The sequence below is a fragment of the Podarcis erhardii genome (genome assembly GCF_964252035.2).
Source record: "Podarcis erhardii genome assembly, chromosome: 6".
Taxonomy (NCBI): Eukaryota; Metazoa; Chordata; class Lepidosauria; order Squamata; family Lacertidae; genus Podarcis; species Podarcis erhardii.
The window spans coordinates 58783706-58809385 of record NC_138510.1 but is presented as its reverse complement, the minus strand read 5'-3'; the positions used below and the strand labels follow the sequence as shown (position 1 = coordinate 58809385).

The 25680-nt window shown below is 40.9% G+C and overlaps 1 protein-coding gene across 1 annotated transcript; it reads right to left on the bottom strand.

The window, feature by feature from the left end:
• Positions 1–157: 157 nt before the first annotated feature.
• On the bottom strand, positions 158–17941 carry LOC309344254 (lanosterol synthase-like; the record flags this gene model as incomplete). The annotated part of the gene is made up of 10 exons (XM_081866504.1): positions 17652–17941; positions 16210–16378; positions 14863–15001; positions 9469–9577; positions 7757–7878; positions 4498–4594; positions 3027–3162; positions 2165–2273; positions 542–660; positions 158–259 (listed from the first exon to the last, which is right to left on the bottom strand). Exons 1-10 carry the CDS (start codon positions 17663–17665, stop codon positions 158–160), a joined length of 1116 nt encoding a protein of 371 aa, XP_081722630.1. The 5' UTR covers positions 17666–17941.
• Between the last annotated feature and the right edge of the window lie 7739 nt (positions 17942–25680).

Below are 25680 nucleotides of genomic sequence, written 5' to 3'. Positions count from 1 at the left end.
AGGTATAAACACCTTTCTGAAGTTCGATGTGAATGTGAAAGTTCGTTTTCTAGTCTGGTTGATCCTTTTTTGAGGAAAGATCAAGGTCTGCAAAACCACACTTATGCAAGACCATGTTCAGGACACTACAAAGATGGGTGGAATAAATATGCCAGCCTTACCAAAGGTAGTCATAAATTCTGGAGATATGTTCTTGAAAAGCTGGAGAATTGGCTCCATCAACATGCCGTCTTATTAGCACATGAAACGCTTTACAAATCTACAGGACAAAAGAGATATCATTCCAGTTAGAAATTCTCTTCCACTATACCTCCATGCTTAGCACACTCATCTGCCACATGGCTATGTCTCTGCATGTCACCAGCCAAACACAGAAACTCCTTCAAGTGGGCAGAATAAGATTGCCACAAGCATAGCTCTACCTTTGGAAGTATACTGGTTTCTGGGGGAAATCTTCCTCAGGAGAAGGAACATATGCTGCCATCAAAAGTAATTTGGTCCTGATACAATTATTTCTGAAATACATTCACAAAGGACCTACCGGACTAGAATTGGTGGCATTTGAGAATATGTCATCAGCCTTTATTTGTTCATACATTTCTGCGATGGCTTTCTTTCTGAAACTGGTGAAATGGTATCTCTCATACAAATTTAAGGTAGCTGCAGAAGGAATAAGAGAGACACTATGAACATTACAATCATGTTAATGCGGTTCTATCTTTCTCATGTGTTTTGGCCTGCAATCCTCCATGCAATTACCTGGAAGAAGGCACCATTGAATTCAGTGGCACTTGCTTCCAAAAGATATTTTGGCTCAAAATAGAGGCAGGATTTCAGCCCCCAAATTTCAAAGATGATTTCGGGGGGAATCTGCAAAAGTAACATGGGTGTGAACAAGGGGTTTACCAGGGAGTGGGAACCAGTGGTTTAGGGTCATTTGGTTTTTTCCCTTTGCCTTTCAAAAAAGTGAGGAGCTTGCATGCCAAGTCACCATGAATGACCCCATTGCCCCCATTACAGTGAAATAACCAGACAGGACAAAGAGAGTAAATGTAAAATGGGTCAAATAGGCCACACCTTTATTGATTACAGATGTGAATGTTAGCCATAGGCATTGGGTATATCATTTGAAGTCCAACCTACCGACTGGAAGTTTTTCTAAGGTCAACCCAATACTATGACCTACACCAAATTGGGGTACCCCCAAAGGGTCCCTGGTCAATGAGTGCTATAACCCTAACCCCCGCCTGGATGTTCAAACAGAAGCAACTCCTTGTGGATCCCTTTAATGGGACACCCTCTTTCATGTGTGGACCCAAGTGACACCACTTAGCAGATTTGTGATTGGCCATCTTGTTACCCATTTAAAGGGTAAGCGGAATTCTCAGCAGCTGCAAGCTGACAATTTTCTTTCCCCCAGAATTCAGTGGGAAAAGGAGAACAGCTGCTACCACACCAAAATTGTGCCCACCAATGGTGGTTACTGTGGCAGCTGACATATCCCCCAGAATTCAGGGCATTCTCTGTAGATGAAAATGGCAGATACCAGCCAGAGTCTGCCAAGACAAACACAATTTAGCTTTCAACAGTTAAAGATTTTTTTAAAAAATAAAAAATCAATTTTTTAACACAGAGAAAAAACCCAAAATGCTATGCCTTCCATCTGTGGTAACCCCCGCCCACACTTCCATGAACATTTTGCAGATCCCCTTCTCAAAACCTTTCTATGATTGTTTGTCCCGAACTACCCTGTAGTCTGACAGGCAAAACCACAGTGATGATCACCATGAATGGTTATGAGACAACAAAATCCATAATTCCATGGCATATGTCCATAGCATGGTTCAGGCTTCTTGCTCACAAAGCAAGGCTCTTACTTGTATTTGCTACAAAGGTTTGTATTGTGTTTGTTCTCAAAGCTGACTGTTTGCTTCCAGCTAACAAGCTGTGATAATATGAAACCTGGAAGATGTTGTATGTTTCCATGGATATATGTCTGGGCCAAGGACATGCAAAACATCCACGTCTTATTCCTCAGACAATGTGTTTGTCTATACCAACAGAAGTCTCTTCCTCTCTTTCTCTGTGCCAAGTAAACCCTAGAAAACCTACGTTGAAGACCCGAATTCCTGGAATAAGACTTGCCAAATCCTACATCACTCACCAAAAGCAGCATCCAGCATCCAGCTGTGTGCAGCTTGCAAATCGGCTTCATAAATATTGTTCCTCTGGCCTGGCCAATCAATGGTGGAGAAGTCCTCCACATAAATCTCCTAGAAGGAAACCATGAAGTGAAATAACTTTCTTAGTAAAGAAGAAGCAGGATATTAGTGTACTTGACAACTGTCATTTCAGAGCTTTAAAAACCCCCAAAAATTCATGTTCGTGTGGCAAAATCTGCTCTGTACCCACATAACGCAATGCTTTGTGCTAGGAAGGGAGCCCACCCCTCCCTGTGTTATGGCATCAGCTTTCATAGTCCACTTCATCACCATTTTGATACTTATATGAAAAGAGGTATGTTATAATAAATAATATTTTAATGAATTAATGAATTAAACATTAGAGGAGGGTACTCCATAGATTAATGGTTCAACAGTTCTTCATTGCTTTGTTTTTCAGTAATTCTGAAGAGGGGAGGAGAAAACACCTTTTACCACCCAAAAAGAAAGGGAGAAAGAAAGAAAAAGATGCATCAAAAAGGGGGAGTCTGGTATTACGGTACTGCGATGGAGGAGGCAACATGGGTGTTGTCTGTCAGTTTTTAGGAGAAGAGGCAAAGGTCTAAAGCAATTATCTGTGGAGCACAAAGCACAGAGCCATTAAAATAAATTAAAACAAAAACATGGCATTTTGAAATACCAATGCTCTGAGCTCGACTTCTGCCTTAAATGGAAAATAAGACATCCAATTTAGCCTTCTCCCTATCAGATACAAGCAAGCAATTCCCCAAGTGCAAATCCAAGGGAGTATGAGGGTCCCACTTTGACCAAGGATGGTGGGATGTTTGGAGAATGTTGCCTTGCCTGTCTTAGACTCTGGATCAATTCATCTTCTTCTACAGTCAAGCGAGTGGCATAGCAGTAGCTCATCACGAGGGTGATATGGCGAGCGTGACACCAGTATGTTGAGGGATGTCCCGGCAGCCATGTAGGAAACAGCCTATTTCAGAAAGAAGGAAGAAACAGGTTCATGGAAGACAATGTCAGGAATCCTGGATGTAGTGGTAACACTAAAAGCAGGTTATATTGCCCTTCATCTGAGGATCACAGGGCAGTTTACGGTATAAAAAGACAAAAAAGCATAACATAATAACAAACAAAACAATCCACTATATTTTTGGTGCCTTATTTTGCTTTCCAGTATTGTCGTTTTTAATCTTCATTTTTATCATAGCTAGGGATCTCAGAAACTGGAAGCGGCCCAGGCCTCTTTGGACCTCTGAGAGTGCCTGCACTCTGAGCTTGGAAATGAAGTGTGGAGGGGACCAGTGCAGTATTGCCATGATGTGCACATTTGCATAATGTGCACCAAACATCTTTGTAGCTGTGTTTTGTAATCCCAAGCACATCAAAAAGGCAGAGAGATGGTTGCACATGAGCAAACTATTATATAGGTAGAATCTACACACATATAAAAAATGTTCTGAAAATGCTTTTTAAAAATACCTTGAATTTTCCATAAGGCTCACCATTGCCATCTTGTGTCACATTGTATATTGCTCTTAAAACACACTTAAAACGTTTTATTTGCAGCTGTATAGCTGAGTCCATAGTCTCTTATATATACAGATTGAAACCCTGTTATACCCTATTACCAAAAAAAATGTGATAGACAAGAATTCACTGGTCACAGAGACCAAATGGTCTCAGCATTTCTTTACACACGTAGTTCCTGAAACCTAGTATCTTCTGCAAGCTTCTGGTTACGTCTTTCTTAAAACCAGTGCTTCTTTTCTGGGGGTATGCAGAGGTGCACATACATCTAAACATTTTGTGAATCTAAGTTTGGCCTCATTGAGGGGCAGTATTTTAATATGAGTCAGAAAATGAGAGTACCCCTAAACAATTTTTTAGGGGGGAAAGCACTGCTTAAAGCAGTCCTAAAAGCATTAAAATCATTTCCCAGGCCTATGGGCTGCAGTTTGAGCTCCATTTGCGGCTTGCAGTTTTTGCTCCTTAACATGCAGCATATGCCACATCCATGACATGTGTCTGCTCACCAATCAGGCAGAGGTATGGCAACCAGCCATACCTCACTCTGACTCATGAGTAGATGTTTTTCATCTGAGTAACCTCTACATGATATCCTGTGAGGAACAGGTTCTGTCACAAAGACACGAAGTAGTGAAGATTAATATGGATGTCTCCATTTCCAAGTCATTGCTATTTAGTGAAGGATCTGTCTACTGTGTAATACTATTGCAGCAGAGACCTTTCTCTGGCAATTCATGATCGGCAGGGTGGGTTGGGGATGAGTAAACTTTAGGACACATACCATAGCTCAGGAAACAGTGTATTCATTCCCTCCCAGCTGTACAAATTCATAGTAGCCAGCCAGACTTTGCCCAGATGAGGGATTCCAAGAGCACCACCTGGAAAGAGAATTAACAAATTTTTCATTTTCATAGACTGAAGGGGCAAAGTCAAAGAAACCTTCAGTGAAAACCGAGATATGTTTATAGCCTTGTGAGATTGAAAGCTCAACTTGTTTAGAGTTTAGTGATGCAGTGCCTCAGAATTCCACTAGAGTGCTGTGCCGCAGCCTCCTTTTGATTGGTTGTGGGTACAGGTAGCCAGAGGGAGGTGGTGACAGCACTTGGCGTAGGCACGAGAAAAAAGCAGCTAAGGAATTGGCGTTCTGGCATTCAGCTGGATAGTTGTATAGCTCCTGAGCTGTGTGTTCCACTCTGTAATCAGAAAAAAAAGTCTCTGAACTTAGTTTGAGAGACAGTGATTAGTGTATTTTAAGAGTATATAGACAAGAGAAAACTGGGAAGCTGAATTGGGAACAGCACATGTGAGAGGACATATTATTTGGATTCTCAATTCAGTAAGAAGGGGGGAGATCTTCTTGAAAGAGAAGAATCCCAAACCAGTCGGACGGGTGAGCTGATTGCCTGGTCTGTTATACTAGAGGAGCCTCACAAGTAAGATTTATAGAAGGTTGGGAAACTGACAGAAAGTACCACCCTGAATTACACCCATGAATTCATGGAGATCAGGCCGGTTTTTTACCAGGTGGATATATGAAAGATAATTTACGGAACATTATTGATGTGATTGAATATCTAGAAGTTAGAACTGATAAGCAAGCAGCTTTGATTTTTATTGATGCAGAGAAAGCTTTTGATAATATATCATGGACATATATGAAAAAGTAATTGAAATAAGGAATTTTGGACAGGTCTTTGCTAAGGGTATTGAGGCAATTTATTCTGAGCAACAGGCTAAATCAATAGTAAACAATATAGTTACTGAAAAATGTAATATAACAAAGGGAACAAGACAGGGGTGTGCATTGTCACCCCTGTTATTTATTCTGGTGTTAGAGACTTTGTTGAGAAAGATAAGAACAGATGAAGAAATCAAAGTCATCACAATTGGAACTAGGTCATACAAACTTAAGGCATTTGCAGATGATTTAGTATTAACGGTAGAAAATCCTTTGGAATCGGTACCAAAAGTATTAGAGAAATTGAATGAATTTGGCCAAGTGGCAGGTTTTAAGTTAAATAAAGGAAAATCAGAAATGCTGGTTAAAAATATGACAGAACAAAATAAAAATGAACTTGAACAAATAACAGAATTAAAGATAAAAAAGTAAAATATTTAGGTGTCGGTTAACATCAAAAAAATATAAACTTATTTCAAGATAATTATGTAAAAGTGTGGAATGATATGTCGAGTAAATGTCGAGTACATGTTGGAAATGTAAAGATAAAGAAGGCACATTTTTCCATATGTGGTGCACCTGCAAATTAGCAAAAGCATATTGGGAAATTATATATATAATGAATATATAATGAATTAAAGAAAATGTTTAAAATGTTCTATTAGGTATAATAGGAGAAGAAATCCCAAAGGAGAAAAAGGTCTTATTTATGTATGCGACAACAGCAGTGAGAATGTTATATGCCCAGGGATGGAAGGAAGGAAGAACCTCATCAAAAGAAGAATGGATAACGAAATTAATGAACTATGCCGAAATGGCGAAATTGTCTGGGAAAATCAGACACCAAGAGGACAAAATATTTTTTTAAAGATGGACTAATTTTGTAGAATATCTGAAGGAGCATTGTAAACACATAAAAACTTTAGCAGGCTTAGAATAGCACTGGTGATATAATTAGGGTAAATTTTGTAATAAGGGAAATGAATAAATTAGAGAAATATATAAAGATGCAGAAAAGATAAGTGGTAATGATGGGAAACTGGGGAGGAGGATGGGGGGAAGTCTGGGGGTTGAGAACCTCCAAAAGGTAGTGTTTTGTTGTGTTGATATGAATGTAAAATGTAAGCAACAAATTCTTAAAATAATATAGATATAGATATAGATATAGATATAGATATAGATATAGATATAGATATAGATATAGATATAGATATAGATATAGAGATAGAGATAGAGATAGAGATAGAGATAGAGATATAGAGATATAGATATTACCACCCTGTTTCAGAACCAAAGTATTACGTAAGTCCTAAGCTGTAACACCTAGGCAATTAGCTGAAGAAATTGAAGTGAAAATAAGCTGTGTTTTCCACCTTGTTTAGATGCCTGTAACAACGACTGAATTTAATATATTTATATATGTTAACTGCCCTGTCATACCCTCATTGCCTGGCTTGGCCACACTCCACACATTGGAGGGCAAGTCTAGCAGCAGCTGCACAGCTGTCAGCTACATTCAGTGTAGAGTTTCTGAACAGGTTTGAGCCAAAGGGTCCCCTCTTCATTTCTATATTGGACAGAGTGAATGCCCTGATCATCCTGGAACCATATGCATATGTTTCTCAGACTGTATTCATGCAGAAGTAACTACAGTGGTACCTCGGGTTATATACGCTTCAGGTTACATACGCTTCAGGTTACACACTCCGCTAACCCAGAAATAGTGCTTCAGGTTAAGAACTTTGCTTCAGGATGAGAACAGAAAACGTGCTCCGGCGGCGCGGCGGCAGCAGCAGGAGGCCCCATTAGCTAAAGTGGTGTTCAGGTTAAGAACAGTTTCAGGTGAAGTACGGACCTCCCAAATGAATTAAGTACTTAACCCGAGGTACCACTGTACTTCACCTCCCACTGTGCCATTAAACCCTATGTATGAATGCTACTGCAATAAAAAGGCTATAACTCACCTCATTCTTTGTATTTATTAAATAATACTTTATCACTGCATTTGTGCTTTATGGAGTGGCACAAAAGGGCCCGTGTCCAGACCCTCCCAAGAGTTCCCAATATAAATTTTGGAGGAGGAAAAAAACAGGAGGGAAGATATGACCAGCATCTTCTGTTTGATCATAGAAATGGTGTCAATGTGCCAATCTATGGAGATTTCTAAAAGGACCCACAAAGGAACGAAGGAAGGAAAGAAGGAAGGAAGGAAGGAAGGGAGGAAGCGAGGGAGGGAGGAAAAGAGACAGAATAGAGAGGTGCTCCCAAATAATTGTACAACACCAGGACCCCCAAGTTTTGCCTGGGTACTACGCTCAAGCAAAATGGATTGATCCAGCCCTGCTAGAGATTTCTGCCTTACCTTTCTTATGGAGATTTATCCGAGCCCGCACTACATCTGGATGGTCAGGCCCAAGTCCAAGGATTCGCATAGCTATGTAGCTAAAGGTTGTGCCAAATACTGTTGACTGTTCTGTAAGATGGCTACCATAAAGAGAGATCAAAGAGCCATTAGAAAGTACACCAGAATGTTTGGATGTCTAAGAAGCTGTTTGAATTGTTTAGTTTCCATTCTTCTGGTGCATTAACTTAAATTCAAAAACTTCTCTGAGAACTTGTCAGAATACAGTGGTACCTCAGGTTACATACACTTCAGGTTACATACGCTTCAGGTTACAGACTCTGCTATCCCAGAAATAGTGCTTCAGGTTAAGAACTTTGCTTCAGGATGAGAACAGAAATTGTGCTCCGGTGGCGTGCCAGCAGTGGGAAGCCCCATTAGCTAAAGTGGTGCTTTAGGTTAAGAACAGTTTCAGGTTAAGAACGGACCTCCAAAACGAATTAAGTACTTAACCCGAGGTACCACTGTACTCCAAGAATACCCAGTTAGCTAGCCATTAGCCGGGATACCACAGAATACCTACTTTTGTTTTCTATTTCCTTTTTTTAAAAAAGTAATGCCTTAATGAAGGACATGTAGTGCTTTGAAATGTTTCTTTTCAGGAGACAGCATGGGCTTGAGAGCAGCTCATACAGCCAGAATACCAGTTGAAATTCCATTCCAGATAAATAAAGCTGATCTTGGTCAATGAGAATGTAGATTCTGAATTCAGATTCTGAATTCAGATTCAAAGCTGAGTCAAACCCCGAACCATTTTGTGGTTTGCTATTGGTTTGACAGGATACATTTGGATGGAGGCAACCTGGCCTCACCACACCATTATCAATTGTAATACTTCCTAGAGATGGTGTTTTTTAAAGGAAAGAGTGATGTCGGATATCATTGTGGTGATCACACAGGGTCCCCGGACATTTCACCATCTATTGATCCCTGTGCCACCACTATATTTCCCGCTGCCACCACCCAGGCTCTACCTCGTACAACCCTGAGTCCAGTCAGGGTTAAATTGGAACATAAACTTTTGTTTATTTATTGCAGTTTAACAAGCGTTTGGTTTAATAAACGGTATCAGTCAATTACAAACATGGGGTGCCTATCCAGACCTATAACTTCCACTACATGCTCTCGCTCACTAAACCACCTCTCAGATATTTACTTGTCTTCCTAGCCCCTAAGTATTCCTGACTCAACTTATTTCATTACACTAACTCAACCTACCCACAAACTCTAGCCCAATTCACTCCCACTCCAACCAACCACCCAACTCCCAACAAACTCCCCCCTTTGCCCCTCCCAGAGCTGGTTTTATGGTCCCTCTGACTCCACCCCCCTGGGTCCTTATTGGGTAACCTGTTTAACTATTTCACCTCCAGCACTCTCTCATATGTTAACGTCACAATCATGTCTTCATTATTGTTGCCTCTTTCCACCCCTCATGCCACAATTCTATCTTTCTCTGCCACAGCTGGGCAGCTTCAGTACATGCTGAGGCCAGCTGGCATTCTGGTCATCTGCCCTGCTGCCCAGTCCACATGGTGAGTATTGCTCATAGTCAAAAGACAGCAGAATGCCGAAGTGATTTAAAGAAGCCTTCATGGGGGAATTGCATCATGGACCAGCCCAAGACAGAGATATGCAGAATTAGAACATCACACCCTCCTTGGACTACTCACAAATTCCAGCCACCATCTGGAAGCTGTTTTGAGAGGATGTAACGCAGGAGCTCTCTCTCGGCCTCTTCTGGCAGTGAGATCTTGGCAGCATAGCATGACATCAAAAAACCTGTTTGATTTTTCAAAAAAGATAACAATGTATAATACTTGACTATCTCAATTTTGGTTTGATTTGTTTGGATACCACCTGATTGGATATCAAAATGTAATTTGTGCTTTTGTACCCCTGGTAGATGGAGGGTTTTTTTTCCTATCTTGAAACAGAAGAAAAAGGTCAAACAAGATTTAATTACACTGGTCAACAACAAATTTGTTGTCTGCGTTTTTTCAGTTGATTTAGGACGAATCTGATGCGCTGAATCCAAAAATCACATTGGTTTTGCTCAATCAGGTCAAGTTTTGAGCTATGGCCACATGTCGTTTTTTTACGTTTTTGTTCACATGTACGCTTGTGTGAAACATTTTAGAAGAAGCTGGTGGGGGTAAAATGCCATGTTGAATAATTGTTTTGATTGGAAATGATTATTTTAATGACAAGAAGTATTCAGGTCCGATAGTTCTCGGTGATTATGTCGAAAAGGGATCAGTTTGAAGTCATAAAACCTCGAAATCTTCCATAAATTGGTGCGGCAAAGCATAAAGTTGGGGGATCAAAACTAAGTTAATGGGGCAGCCGCCCCATGAAGTATCCTGATCTTCAGTCAGCATGTCGTCCTGTAGCTCATTGTGATGAAATTCCAGTGCCTATCTTCGGAGAACTTCCTGACGAAGATGCCTCCAGTGTTGAAGGACATGAAGAAGAAGAAGTGGTTCTTGAAGATGATGCTCCACATCTATTTTCCCAAAAGGAGTTGAATGATCTAGTTCACGACCTCAGCTTGTCAAAGGACTCTGCCGAACTGTTGGCATCCAGATTGAAGGAAAAAAACCTCCTCTCTGACAGTGCTCACATCAGCTTCTTCCGCAACAGGCATCAAGAGTACCTCCGTTTTTTCTCGGAAGAGAAGGACTTGGTGTACTGTGCAGATATTGTGCAGCTTCTGCTCAAGCTTGGAGTGCCACAGTACGAACCCAAAGATTGGAGACTGTTCATTGACAGCAGCAAGCGATCACTGAAATGTGCTGCTACACAACGGCAACCAGTTTGCCTCTATACCCCTGGCTCACTCGGGTACACTGAAGGAGAACTATGAAGCGGTGAAGTATGTGCTGGAGAAAATTGGTTATGATCAGCATAAGTGGTTTATTTGTGTTGACCTGAAGATGGTGAACTTTTTGTTGGGACAACAGTCTGGCTTCACCAAGTACCCATGTTTTCTGTGCATGTGGGATAGTAGGGACCGTGCTCAGCATTACACGAAGAAGGACTAGCCTGTGCGGGAGGAATTGGTGCCTTGCAAAGAAAGGAACGTCATCAATGACCCTCTGGTGGACAGAGACAGAATACTCTTCCCACCGCTGCACATCAAGCTCGGCTTAATCAAGCAGTTCACCAAGGCTCTGGACAAGGATGGTGACTGCTTTGGACTTCCAGGTTAGCGCCTCCGGTAATGGCAGAATTCTTCTGATCGGGAGGAATTTGCTTCGTAGGAATTCGGGTCTGGCCGCCACGGCGAAGGCGGAGACCCACTAGAAATCACAGGCCGGAGAAGCCTGTGAACGTGGGATTCGACTGGCACCTTTTGCGCCTCACCTACTCGCGGGGAAACCCAGTTTCGAGGATCCGGAGCGACGTGGGGTGAGCGGCACAGTGCTTCGAATAGACTGCTTCTTCCACGGAGCGAAGCCACATAGCTGTTGCCAGAGAGCGCTGACTTTTTCCTGTGGACAATTTGATCTCAAAGTAACTACCCGTGAGTAGAGCGGGGAATTGGATTTTTTAAACGTCTTAATTTGGTGCCGAAACAGGGAGGTCTAAAACAGGAAGTCCACCTTCCCCTTTTGTAAATAGATTGAAGCAATGAGGATGCAAGCTGAAGTCTCGGAAAGCCTATCTTAAAGGACTAAATTTCCATCAGTAAAAATACTAACCCCCCCTTGGTGGCAGGAGAAGAGGGGGGAAAGTTTTGGATTGAGTATACCTGCAGGAGAGAGCGAACAGAGTTAATATACCACCGCTCTGATCCTGGAAACGGGCTGCCAACAGGACTGACCGTGATTAGAACGTTCACTGACAGTTAGTCAAATAAGAGGAATACATTGTTTCCATGGTCTCCGTCTGCGTTTAAAAAGGAGTAAAAGTAACAGAAAATTGAAACTAACTTTATTGTTTGAATTGAGTTAAAAGGACTAATATAAATAGAAACTGTTTCCCTCTAGAGGAACTGTTTCCCTCTAGAGGAAGCTTTTGAAACTGTCACAAGAGTTGAGCTGGGGGGATTTCCAGCTGCAAGATAAAAACTTGTGAGATTCTGGGGACCTTGAATCGGTTAAGAATGTTGACAGAAGAGGCCTTAGTGGTTGTATTGTGTAAGATAAGTGACTCACTGGAACAGCTCCACAAAAAGGTGGATCTGGTAACTACCAAAATTGACAATTTGGGACAAAAAGTGAACACCAATATAGAAACTATTCAGAAACTGACACAGGAATCTACTTTGACATGGCAAACTGCGGAGAAGGCTAGGGAGAAAGTTATTGCCGTTGAACCTAAAGTAACACAATTGGAGAGAGAGAGAGTCCCAGCCTTACAGATGCAATTTGATGACCATAAGTTGATGTCTGCTATGATTGAATTTAAAGAAAATCAGACTTCGAGGATCAGAGCCCTACCTGAACTGGAGAAGGAAAGTTTGATAGATTTTCTTACACAGGAATTTGATGACTTTTGGGACGGGACTTGGGTCAAGAAGAGATTAAAACTGTCAGGGCTCTCGGACTTGGAAGAGGAGGGAAAAAAGAGAAGAACAAAATAAGAGACTGTTGGAACTACCAGAGGAACTTAGAAGAACAACAGTCAAGAGTGGAAATTCTGAAAGATGTCCTGAAATACCTTTCGGATCTTAGATTCAACTACGGAGATTTGGTTGCCCTGTCGATAAGGAATAAAATCATCTTTAGGTGGGAGTTTCCCCGAGATCTACTCTTTAGCTTCAAAGGAAGGAAAATGAAAATAAGATCAGCGGAAGACAAAGTAAAGTTCATGTATAAATATGAAGAAGACTCGCAGAAGGGACTTGGAAAAGAGTTAAGAGCATCGGACAGAAGATCACCAGGTTGATGGACTATAGGGAATTGATGGATATGACTGGCAGAATCCGGGACCAGGGAGAAGAGTCGGTGGAAGACGATTGGAAAAAGTTTAAAGACTATTTATAAAAATATTGTAAAATTAATGAGTTTTAGAAAAATGTTGGAAAGGAGCTATATGGCTTTAGTGGAAATGTTACAAGGAATTAAGTACAAATGGAATATTAGAGTATTAAAGGGACAATAAAGTTAAAATATGTTAAGACAATTATATATTAAAGGGAAAAATAAGGTTAGAATATGTTAAGATAAATTACAGGACAGAAAACAGAGGAAGATGGAAAGGAATTGCTGAAATAGTTAATTAAAGTGGAATACAAAAAGGGAGGTGCGAGGAGGTCGATGAAACAAGTAAATGAAAGTTAAGATACTGAACTTTTTAGGGGTTTTTAAAATTGTGTTTGTTTGGTTTTGTTAATTTAATGTTTGGGGGTTGGTGTTGTGTGGTGTTTTTGTTTTTGTATTGTATTGTATTGTTTTGTTTAATCCTTTGTCTTTCTTTTGCAGTTTTTAAAATGTTAATAAATATTATTATTTTTTTAAAAAAAGGATGGTGATTGCTTCACTTACTAGTGCCAGGCTTTTCCAGGATTGACCATGGAGAAGTTGAAAGCTGGCATCTTTGACGGTCCTCAGATCCGTCCACTCATCAGAGATCCAGAGTTCGGAAACTCAATGAACGAAGTGGAACTGGAAGCGTGGAAGGCATTTGTTCTGGTAATGAAGAACTTTCTTGGCAACAATAAGGCCAGAAACTACACAGAACTTGTCAACAACATGCTGACTGCTTTCAGAAACCTGGGCTGCAACATGAGCGTCAAGATGCACTACCTATTTTCACATATGGACCGGTTTCCTGAGAACCTGGGTTGAATGAGTGACAAGCAGGGAGAGAGATTCCATCAGGACATGAAAGAGATGGAGACCAGGTATCAGGGTCGCTGGGATGCAGTCATGATGGCTGACTACTGTTGGACTCTGAAGAGAGACCTCCCTGCCGCTGAGCATTCCTGGAGTTCCAAGAAACGGAAGTTCAAGCCGTGAAGTTTGAAAAATGGTGAAGCAACATGCAATTTACGTGTACGTACCTTTATCAATGCCCACCATTCAGTTTAAGGTAAACCTGACCTGATGGAGTGAAACGGATGCCATTTCCTGATTCAGCAGTGCAAAAATACTCTAATTCAGTTGTTGAAATCTAGACAACATTCAAAAAGTAAAAAATTGTTGCCCAGTGTTATCTAGCAAGTTTAGGCAAAAGATCATCACTTCTGCCCCCTTACTAGAAGGTGCATGATTTCATTCTGGACTATTCAATGTTGGATGCTGCTTACAGTGATTGCCTGGAGCTGTATGCACATCCCCTGTGTGGTGAACCATTGAACAACAGGCAGCAGGATTCTCAATGAATTTTCTTCAGACTGCTGGGGTCTTACCCAATCCTGTCAGGTGATGCCAGAGGACAAACCTAGGACCTTCTGCATGCAGGGACTGAACTGAATTCAGCTTCTCTCACTTCATTTCAAAGTTTGGTTCACTTTTTCGCATCGGTTTGTGATTTTTATTTTTATTTTAGTTCTCATGAAAATTCACTATCCCAATATACAAATTTTTGCAAAGCTATTATTGTTTTTTTCTGCTGTTGTTGTTAGTCTAGTATATGCCATTCTACACATTATGTGACTAGAGAAGTGCACTACAAAATTCAGTGAATAGCAAATATGCCTGTGTTTCAGTTCTCATGCTGTTTCTGAAAGGTGAGAGCTCTTTGTTCCTTTCATACTAAAGGCTTACAGGTCCATTATTCTAGATTATCCTGACTTCATTGGAAAGAGCGATAGCTTCTGCTTTGTTGCAGAAAATCCCAAGTTGGATCCTGGGCATAGAACTGGGGAAACCACAGAGGGTTGCTACCAGTTCAGTGTTGAGATAAATGTGCCAGTGGGATAAGGCAGCTTCCTATGTTATGATGAACAGCTTTGTACAGGCAAAAGAAAGACAACTGATTTAAGCAGTTTCAGAGGTTTCTCAAAATGTCCACCAATTTGTGCCTAGCCTATCTGGTAAAAAAAGAAATAGATTTATAGAAAATATACAGGGAGGCCCGTTAATGTATTTGTGGTAAGTCTGAAGGCGTCCCTATACCTGGTCCAAGAGCAAGGACACCAGAGCACTCCATAGCCCAATGGCCATCTTCCGCTTGCAGGCCAGAGAAGAATTTAATCGCTTTCTGGACTGCTTCCTGGGCTGTATTGGCTTTGGGCAAGTCTGGAAAGAACTTACTCTGTAAAACAAAATGGGGGAAGTAAGAGAAAAGTACAGAAATTTAAAAGTCTGGCTACAGTACAAAGTATGCATAGTGTTAAATGTCCTGCTACATTTAATGCAACTGTTGGGTCATTTGAAAATAAATATAGCAAAGAAAGGTAGTCAGGATAGGGACCACGGCAGATGGGGAAGTGTCATTTAATAATTCCCCTCTCAGCAGTAGTCTCAATGAAATCCCCCCGTCCCTCGCCAGCTGCCATTTGTATGTGCCTGGGGACACCAGCAGGCGGGGAAAGGCAAAACTCCTTCTTTCCCACCCACCACAATCCCCATCCTGACTGGGTCCTCATGTAGTTGAACAACAGTCATGTAAATACAAAAAGTTGTTTAATGTAATGAATAGTTTGTTCCTGAGAGACCATTCCAAAATAAAGTTTTACAACCACACCGTGATTCCGCAAGTGAAATCAACATCTGCAAACATCTCGCAATGTTTCACATCAGTGGGAGATCACAGCTGTTCAGAAATCCACGAGTCTTTCTCTAAACAAACTGCATAGAGAATGCATGTTCCTCAGTATTTTCACACACATAAAGTCCCTCATGCAAATGCATCATATGTGCATCATGGAAATGATTATCAGTATACCGGAGAATAATAATTGAGAGCAAGAAAGTGGCTTTCTAGAGAACATCTCTGAGCTCTTAGATCAGAGAACCATAGAATATCAGGGACCAGAAGATCATGTAGCCCAACTCACTTTCCACAAGTAAGAACCCTACACTGACTCTGGCTTGCATTTGAACTCACTCAGCTTTCTAGGTATCAAGCACAGAGCAGCTACCTTGTAGAAAGTGATAACCAAGTTATGTATTTCAGTATTTCCTGCAGATTGTCATATTCATCTTGCAGGCTTGTCTTTTTTCAAGTAGGGTTTCATATTCAAGCCTGACATTATCAAGTTGCAGTTGTACAGCACCAAGTGGCAGGCGGTTGGAGGAGATGACCCTCATGATCCCTTCCACAATTCTATGATTCTATGAAAGCAATCACCAAGCTTCCTGTGCTCCTAACTGAGGTGTCAGAAGATGAGAAGCCAAAAGAAAAATGACCCAGCCCTTGGGAAACTGCTGCTAGGCAGGGCCAAGCCAGCAGTCCTCATGCCCTGTGCTCCTTTTGTAGCCTTTCCGTGTTGTACCATCTGTTATCATTAAGCCACTTACAGTGTCCAGCCCTAAAGTGTAAGCCTCGAGTGCATTCTGTTCACGGGCACATTCTTCACTGTCTGCCACGTAGTACCATCTATGCCGCCCTTCCACGGAGCTGAATCGCCAGCGAGTAAGATCAGTTTGGGGTTCTATTTCATGTGCACCTTTTCTTCTGCGCAGACATCTACCAAAGAACACAGAGGAGGTGGGGAGTTTGAAACCTGCAGGCAGATTTTCAGTTTGTTATCCTACCACAGGAAATTATTCTGAAACCAATTTTGTGGTCTTTCTAGCCAGAAGTGAGGGACAGACTTGTCTATTCATTTCATTGGGTCTATTCATGACTAATTTGTCCACTGATTTCAGTGAGTCTACTCTGAGTATGGCATATTCATATACCACCAATAGATCCTTTGCTTTTTCTAACTAGCGCAATATGGAAACACTTCCTATTCTCTACAACCATATTTTTGTCCCAGTAGTTCAGAGCAGACAGGAATGGCTTATGAGTTTCTTTTATATCCTGCTTCATTCCAATGATAGAGCTCATTTTAGGGTTCTTAAGTATAGAAGTCCCAGATTGATCAACATGACTTATTTTCAGATAATTGGGCATAGGGCCACACCTTTAATTTCCAGTCTGTCCACCTATGTTCATTTCCCCAAGTCTGCTCCTAAAACTGCCCCCCCTTCTCTTAGTTATTTTACAATATCTCTTCTAACTTGGAAATGATGAATTTTCACGTGTCTGTCTTTCACATTATCTCTTTGGTGGAATCTCTTGCATACCTTTCCTGAAGAAAAGCCCCAGTGAAACAGTGGTACTTACTTCTGAGTAAGCATGCATAGGATTGTCCTAGTAGACTATTCCATGTTTAAAATTTAGGGGTGATTTTCTCATAATTGGCCTATTATAGGCCTCCACTAATTGAACTGTTTTCGACCTCAATAATTCACAAATAATAAGGACCACTGATTCAGTTCCAAAGAGAGTTCATATGTATGTACTGTGCTGCACTCTGCTTTAGTAATTAATTTATATGCAGCCAGATATTTTGCCCATCTTCTAGTTATCCCCATCATTTATCAAATTGGGTTTGCTAAGTTTAACATCATCAACACATCTAGTTTCATGTCATTTCTCAACTGCATATCTTTTACTTCAAAGTTATTATAACCAATGAAACTTCTTTACACCAATTTTCATTTCTGTTCCTATTCACAATAAAAAAATTCTATTCTATTTTCCACAGTATTTCTGAATCAAGAATAACCAAAATGCTGCCTTTTTATTCCTTAATACATCAGGTTAATTACCCTTCCCATTTTATTTCTGTGAACTCCTGTGATAAAGCTTGCTTAATCAATATGAATGAGGTCAAGCAACTGGCACACTTTGTTATTTTATTTAACCATCATCCTAATCAAAGCATATAGATTGCACACACTGTACTTACGTCCCATCAGACATCTTCTTGGGTTGATGAAGACTGCCTCAGATTGTTCTGGTTATATTTTAGATGTTGCCAGACAGGCACGCAGGACACTGAATAGGACACTGAACTCTTGGACTCTGGGTTAGAGTTCCTGCCTCTGAAGGTCCACAATTCCTAAAACATTCAGGCTCACATCCAGTAAAATACTTGAAGGTTATATAAAGACTGACCTAACCAATCATAGCAAGAATAATTTTACAGGGTGGGATCAGGAGTGTTAATGTAATCAATGAAAGGCAAACCCACAATTACAAAGGCTATCCTTGATGCATTGCACAGACTGGTTCTGGAGATAAAAATCTACCATGAGTAAAGTAACTTCCCCAAAAGATGTGAGTTGAGATTTCTTCAAGGCCAGACTCTTAGCTATGCTATATGATCTTTCTACCCTAGTGTCCTATGAATGCTAATACAACATAACATGAAGATTTCCAAAAATGAAGACAACATCCACATATGGGAAGGAAGCAAATTGTATCATACGTAGAAATTGTGAAAGTGCCTCTTTTGCAGTGATGGTGACTGAACAATGACTGAACATAACTGAATTTGCCACACTTACCCTAGGATAGCCTGAAAATGCCCACTCAGTGCATGTCTATTTTGCTACCATCCACGCCTTTCCCCCACCCCCATGTTGTTGCCCTGAGGAAACCACCTAGTGCTTAAGGAAGAAACAGAAGGAACTAGTAAAACCTCCCCATATTGCCAAAACTAACTCTAGAAGAACAGATAACTTTATCCTTTGCTCCACTGCCACAGTGCTCTGCTGTTAAGAGCTTTTTTTGAGGTCCGCAGTTGCATCAACCACCAAAGCATTTCTAAATATCAGCTCACTAAAGAATCCACCCAAAGTTATACCACCTTAGATTAAGAGATGATTGAAAGAAAAATGTATTAGGTTGATAGAACCGGTTTTATCTCCTTCATGCCAGAATGCTTTAATTCAGGGGTAAAGCCAAACTGGTTGGTTTGCAATGCATTGTATTCCCAGGATCAATCACTCTCAGAAATCCCATTGCCCCTGTGCTGTCAGTACAGTCTAAACATTACTCTTTTGAGGGATTAATCTTAGTCAAAGATCTACAGGGTTGAGTCACCATTTGAACATCACTGTCTCATGCTGAGATTCTGCACTGTGCATCCATGAACATAAGGAAAACCTACTAGGAATTATCTCTTGCTTCAAAATATTTGATTTCAGATTTCTGAATCACTATTTCCCCTGCACACATGCACACTTTTATTCAATTCTGATGTAAATAATCACTGATTTAGGTGTAGTCCTTTTCGTTTCTGTATACGCTATACTGACTAAATAATCTAGGCTTGGCTTTGGCTTTTATTTCATTGTAACCACTGTAGCACAGGGAATTCATAAAAGAGTTTTTTATACTGTGTTGTTCTGAGTGTATCAGGGCCAAAACAGAAGTCAAAGAGATGCCAAAGATGGGTGTATTGCCAGATTATATGCTTCTACAGCAGGCTAAATGTTTGACTATTGTCACTCATGTGAATCTACTGTTTCAATTTATTGATTTCTTAATTTCCCCATTTTCTTCACATGCCATTCTGTTGTAATTGTCCACTTGAGGATTCTTCCACAGAGCCAACTCTTCATGGAAGAATGGGGCTGCATGTTCCTTATGATGTGGATACAGCTCTATTCTTCTATGTAGAGTTGACTCTGTGGAATAATCCTCAAGTGAACATTTAAAGCACATTTCTCTCTCCCAAAGGATCTTGGGAGATGTTGTTTGTTAAGTGTTCCTAGGATTCTTTGGGAAGGATGTTCTGAATGTGTGGTGCGTATGTAGCTGAGGTGGAAAAGACAGAGAGCTACAAAAGGAATCCGAATTCATATCTCATTTGTCCTCACCATAACCTGGTGGTGTGGATTTAACTGAGAAGCACTGTCTGGCCAAAGTCATCCATGCAACTTTGGGTGAATCTGCACTTGAATATGGCTCTCCCATGTTGACACCCAACACTGTGTTCCTACTAATAAGAAAACTTTATCTGAATTGGTTCTACCCTGATGTAATACTGTTCAGATAAACTGAAGAGTGCAGATAGACAAAACGCCATGTTGCATCTGCACCAGCAAAGCCAGATATCTTCTGCAATAAAACATATCTCTCCCATATTGGTCTCTACAGCAATGGCAGGCACTATACCTCTCCAACAGTTTGACTTTACCCCCAATGGCGCACTCTTCCATCAAGACAGGCGGATGCCTTCAAATAACTTTAATCACTATGCTCCACTGCACAATCCTACCTCTTCAAATCTTTACAGTAGACTTAGCCTTTATACCCAAATCCCAGAATTCAATTGTCACACTCCTACCCCTTTTTGCTCATGCATGTCACACAGCCTTTAGTCTAAAAACAAGGAAAACAAGAATTGCGTCCAAAGACCAGAACAGTTCTGTGAAGTTACAGATAGGTAGCCGTGTTGGTCTGCCATAGTCAAAACAAAACAAATTCCTTCCAGTAGCACCTTAAAGACCAACTAAGTCAGTTCTTGGTATGAGCTTTCGTGTGCATGCACACTTCTTCAGATACACTGAAACAGAAGTTTCCAGACCCTTCTATATAGTGAGAAGGTGGGGAGGGGTATTACTCAGAAGGGTGGTGGGAATGGGTGATTGGCAGATAGCTGTGATGAGCCTGTTGACGACTCTTAACGACTGCAATAGGTCTTACAGGAAAAAGCAAGGGGTGAAAAGGTGAAAAATGGCTTTGTCATGTATAATGAGATAAGAATCCAAGGTCTTTGTTCAGACCAGGTTTCTCCATGGTTTTAAGTTTGGTGATAAGTTTGGTGATAAGCCTATTGCTCATTGGTTCGATTGTTTAAGTACCCAAAAGTTAACCAGCAGCAAATTAACCTGAGCCTTGTCTTTGGGAAGGGTAATGACTGGTGAATGGAGAAGCAATCAGGGAGAGTGGTACCCATGACACGCTTTCAAAATTCAAAAGTGATCATGGGCCCCAAAATGTTGTCAACCCTTGATGTAAAATGAAGCACATTGGAACAAAAACAATAGCCCTAATGACTGCACATAACTGAATTTGCCACACTTACCCTAGGATAGCCTGAGAATGCCCACTCAGTGAAGGAAGGTCAATTTTGCTAACATCCACGACCTTCCCCCACCCCCATGTTGTTGCCCTGAGGAAACCACCCAGTGCTTAAGGAAGAAAGAAACAGAAGGAACTAGTAAAACTTCCCCATATTACCAAAACTAACTCTATCCTACAGCTACCAGGCTTCCTCAATTTGAAGAAAAAAATCTCAGTGCTATTATGCCTGATCAGATAACGAAAAAACAAACCTGAAATATATGGCTGATCAGGTTTTGAAAAATGTATACTGTATTGTGCAAGTAACAGTGAAGCAAGCTTTGGAGAAGAATCACCAGCATGGAGAACAACAGTGTGACAGACTTCAGTGGGAAAAGGTTTAGAACCAGAAAGTTGTTGACAACAGAGAGACAAGCAGCAAGCCAACTGGAAGTATCAAATGGAGCTACTGAAAGAGCAAGATTTTTTACTTTGGTAGACAGCCATATAAAAGGACTGCCAGTCCTTTAGTTATATGGATCTCAGATCATGTAAAGCTTTAAAGATCACAGATAGCACCTAAATGGGCCCCAAAGCATAGTGATAGTCAGTGCAACAGATGCAAACAAGCTATATGTGAATGCATAATAAAATAAATATCATCCTCTCTTCTTACCTTCCGTTCCTTGTGTGTGATGTCTTTTCTCCAGACAGGGACTGTCCTAACTGCTGATCTTTGAAAGTCATTCCAAGAGCTTCCCCTGTGCTGGGCTTCATTCAGGGTGGGGAGTATCCTGTCCTCCCAAATTATTCCTTCCAGTAGCACCTTAAAGACCAACTAAGTCAGTTCTTGGTATGAGCTTTCGTGTGCATGCACACTTCTTCAGATATATCTTCAGATATATCTTCAGATATATCTTCAGATATATTCTTCAGATGTATCTGAAGAAGTGTGCATGCACACGAAAGCTCATACCAAGAACTGACTTAGTTGGTCTTTAAGGTGCTACTGGAAGGAATTTGTTTTGTTTTGACTATGGCAGACCAACACGGCTACCTATCTGTAACTCCCAAATTATTGCCTAGCATGTGCAGCCTTCGCCACTGAATCCACATCTCTTGAATGTTGCATACCCTCTGTCATTCCTCCTTAAGCACACAAATTTAAGCTATATTTTGTGTTGCGCTGGGGGAGGGTCATGGTCAAGAACCACTCAGCGAACAAAGCCTTTCTTAGATTTCTGTCAAATTTCCATTTTCCAAGAAAGGATTTGAAGTGATGTGAATACCTGCCAGGAAATTAAGTAAATGTGCCTCTTCGTCCTGTTCCTTTTGGGGCGTGTTTGCACATATCAAAGAGGTATCATTAGTATATCATTAGCCCTCACATTTCTCCAGTCACTTCTTCATATAAGTAGTTAACCACCAGCCATAAAATATAATAAAACTTAATGTGGCCATATATTGATACTTATATCCTTATAACCTGATTTCGGATATATACATTCATTCAACTTAATTGTAGCAACCTGAGGATGTGCTCTTCCGTTTAGAAGAAAATCACCACCATCACCCCATATTTTTCACTTAATGAAAAAGGGATATACAGTATTTTTCGCTCCACAAGACGGACCTGACCATAAGACACACCTAGTTTTTAGAGGAGGAAAACAAGAAAAAAAAAATTCTGAACGAAACAGTGGATGTATGATTTTTGTGGTTCATGCTGTGGCCACAGACATGTGATTTGATGGTGAGTTTGGGGCGACCCAATGCAAAAATCCTGAGGATCCATGTGGATCCGTGCTTTGTAACCACATTTTTACAGCCCTGCCCTGTCACACCCTCATTGCCTGGCCACACCCCACACATTGGAGGGCAAATCTAGTAGCAGTTGCACAGCCTTCAACTATGCTCAGTGTTGTTTCTATGGAGATTTCAAAAAGGGTCCACAAAGGAAGGAAAAAAGGAAGAATAGAGAGGTGTTCCCGAATAACTGTACAACATCAGAACCCCCCAGCTTTTTCTGGGCCCTGCTCTCCAGCGTATGGATTGACCAAGCCCTGCTGGAGATTTCTGCCTTACCGTTCTTATGGAGATTTATCTGAGCCCGCACTACATCTGGATGGTCAGGCCCAAGTCCAAGGATTCGCATAGCTATGTAGCTGAAGGTTGTGCCCAATACTGTTGACTGTTCTGTAAGATGGCTACCATAAAGAGAGATCAAAGAGCCATTAGAAAATAGACCAGTGACTCCAGATGTCGAGAAATCTCTTTGAATTGTTTAGTTTCCATTCTTCTGATATATTACCTTAATGCAAACTGCGAACCATTTTGTGGTTTGCTATTGGTTTGACAGGATACATTTGGATGATGCCAGCCTGGCTTCACCAGACGATTTATCAATTTTAATACTTCCTACAGATGGTGGTTTTCAAAGGCAATAGTGAAGTCCAATATCATGTCTTCATTATTGCTGCCTATCTCCACCCCTCATGCCACAATTTTATTTTTCTTTGCCACAGCTTGCATTCTGGTCATCTACCCTGCTGCCTAGTCCACATGGTGAGTATTGCAAATGAAAGGCTCACAGCCAAAAGAGAACAGAATGCAGAAGTGATTTAAAGAAGCCTTCCCATGGAATTGCATCATGGACCAGCCCAAGACAAAGATATGCAGAATTAGAGTATCTCTCCCCAGGCCAGTCTAGAGAAGCTCCTTGGACTACTTATAGGCCCCAGCCACCATCTGGAAGCTGTTTTGAGAGGATATAACACAGGAATTAATTAGACTAAATTAAAAGACGCCTGATTCTTGGGAGAAAAGCAAAGACAAACCTAGATAGCATCTTAAAAAGCAGAGACATCACCTTGCCGACATAGGTCCGTATAGTTAAAGCTATGGTTTTCCCAGTAGTGAGGTATGGAAGTGAGAGCTGGACCATAAAGAAGGCTGATCGCCAAAGAATTGATGCTTTTGAATTATGGTGCTGGAGGAGACTCTTGAGAGTCCCATGGACTGCAAGAAGATCAAACCTATCCATTCTGAAGGAAATCAGCCCTGAGTGCTCACTGGAAGGACAGATTGTGAAGCTGAGGCTCCAATACTTTGGCCACCTCATGAGAAGAGAAGACTCCCTGGAAAAGACCCTGATGTTGGGAAAGATGGAGAGCACAAGAAGAAGGGGACAACAGAGGACAAGATGGTCGGATAGTGTTCTTGGAGCTACCAGCATGAGTTTGACCAAACTGCAGGAGGTAGTGGAAGACAGAAGTGCCTGGCATGCTCTGATCCATGGGGTCACAAAGAGTCGGACACGACTAAACAACTAAACAACAAAGCGCAGGAACTCTCTCTTGACCTCTTGTGGCAATGATATCCTGGCAATATAGCATGCCATCAAAAGACCTGTTTGATTAAAAAAAGAAAAAGAACAATTTATAATACTTGACTATCTCAGCTTTGGTTTGATTTGCCACTAAATCACCTGTTTGGATATGAAAAATTATATTGTGCTTTTGTATCACTATTGGGTTTTCTTATCACCTTGAAACAGAAGAAAAAGGTCAAGGATAACAATATTTCATCATCCAGCAGGTTTAGGCAAAAGATCATCGCTTCTGTCACTTTACTTGAAGGTGCATAATTTGTACCTGCAATTTTCAATGTGAGATGCTGCTTACAGAGATTGCCTGGAGGTATATGCACGTCCCCTGTGTGGTGAACCACTGAACTGCAGGCGCCAGGCTTCTCTGTGAAGCACCTTCAAACTGCTGGTCCATCTGGGGATTCAGAGAGGTCTTACCCAGTCCTATCAGGAGATGCCACGGGACAAACCTGACCCTGAATTCAGCTCCTCTCACTTCCTCATTTCAAACAGTAGCACCTTAAAGACCAACTGAGTTAGTTCTAGGTATGAGCTTTCGTGTGCATGCACACTCATTTCAAAGTGTGCATGCACACTCATTTTTTCCTCATTTCAAAGTTCAGTTTTCACATCAGTTTGTGATTTTTAAGAAAACTCCTCATGAAAATTCACCATCCTAATATACACATTTTTGCAAAGCAATTTTCCTGATACTATGCATTTTTAATGTTATTTTCATGAATAAATGCATTTATATGCACACCTTAGTCTAGAATATGCAGCTGGACACATTACTTGGCCTGAGAACTACACTACAAAATTCAGCGAAGAGTGAATTTCAAAAACATGCCTGTGTTTCAATTCTTGAGTTGTTTCCAATAGAGGCTAATAAGGCCTCTCTCTCATCTCAATCTTCATGCCAATCACATTTATTTATTTATTTATTTATTTACCAGTTCGATGTAGTAAAACTTCTAAGTGGTTTACAAGAAATATTAAAATTATCCATAAAAACAATAGATAATTCAGACTGAGAGTAAAAATTAAAAAAACACATCCCCTATGTGATGCCAACAATGGACAATATCCTGCCCAATGGACTCAGTGGATTATCCCCCTGTTCAGAATGTACTGAAAACATATTCTGCTTTGTGAGAAAGGCTTAGTTTTCCTAAACAGGGTGAATTGTTTTGTTTAAAAGATAAAACGTTGTTGTTGTTTAGTCGTTTAGTCGTGTCCGACTCTTTGTGACCCCATGGACCAGAGAACGCCAGGCACTTCTGTCTTCCACTGCCTCCTGCAGTTTGGTCAAACTCATGCTGGTGGCAATTCTGAGACTCAAGAATATTCCAGAAATGTGACCAAAGGCAGTCTGAACTGGCTTGAATAAGATAAACATCTCTGCTTACCCAAGAAGAGGAAAACCTATTTAGCTATAAGGTCACAGGTAAGATCTCTTTTTTTCCTTTCATAGCTAAAGACTCACAGGTCTATTCTTTAATCTTCATTGGATTAAGAGTGATAGCTTTTGCTTTGTTGCAGAAAATCCCAAGTT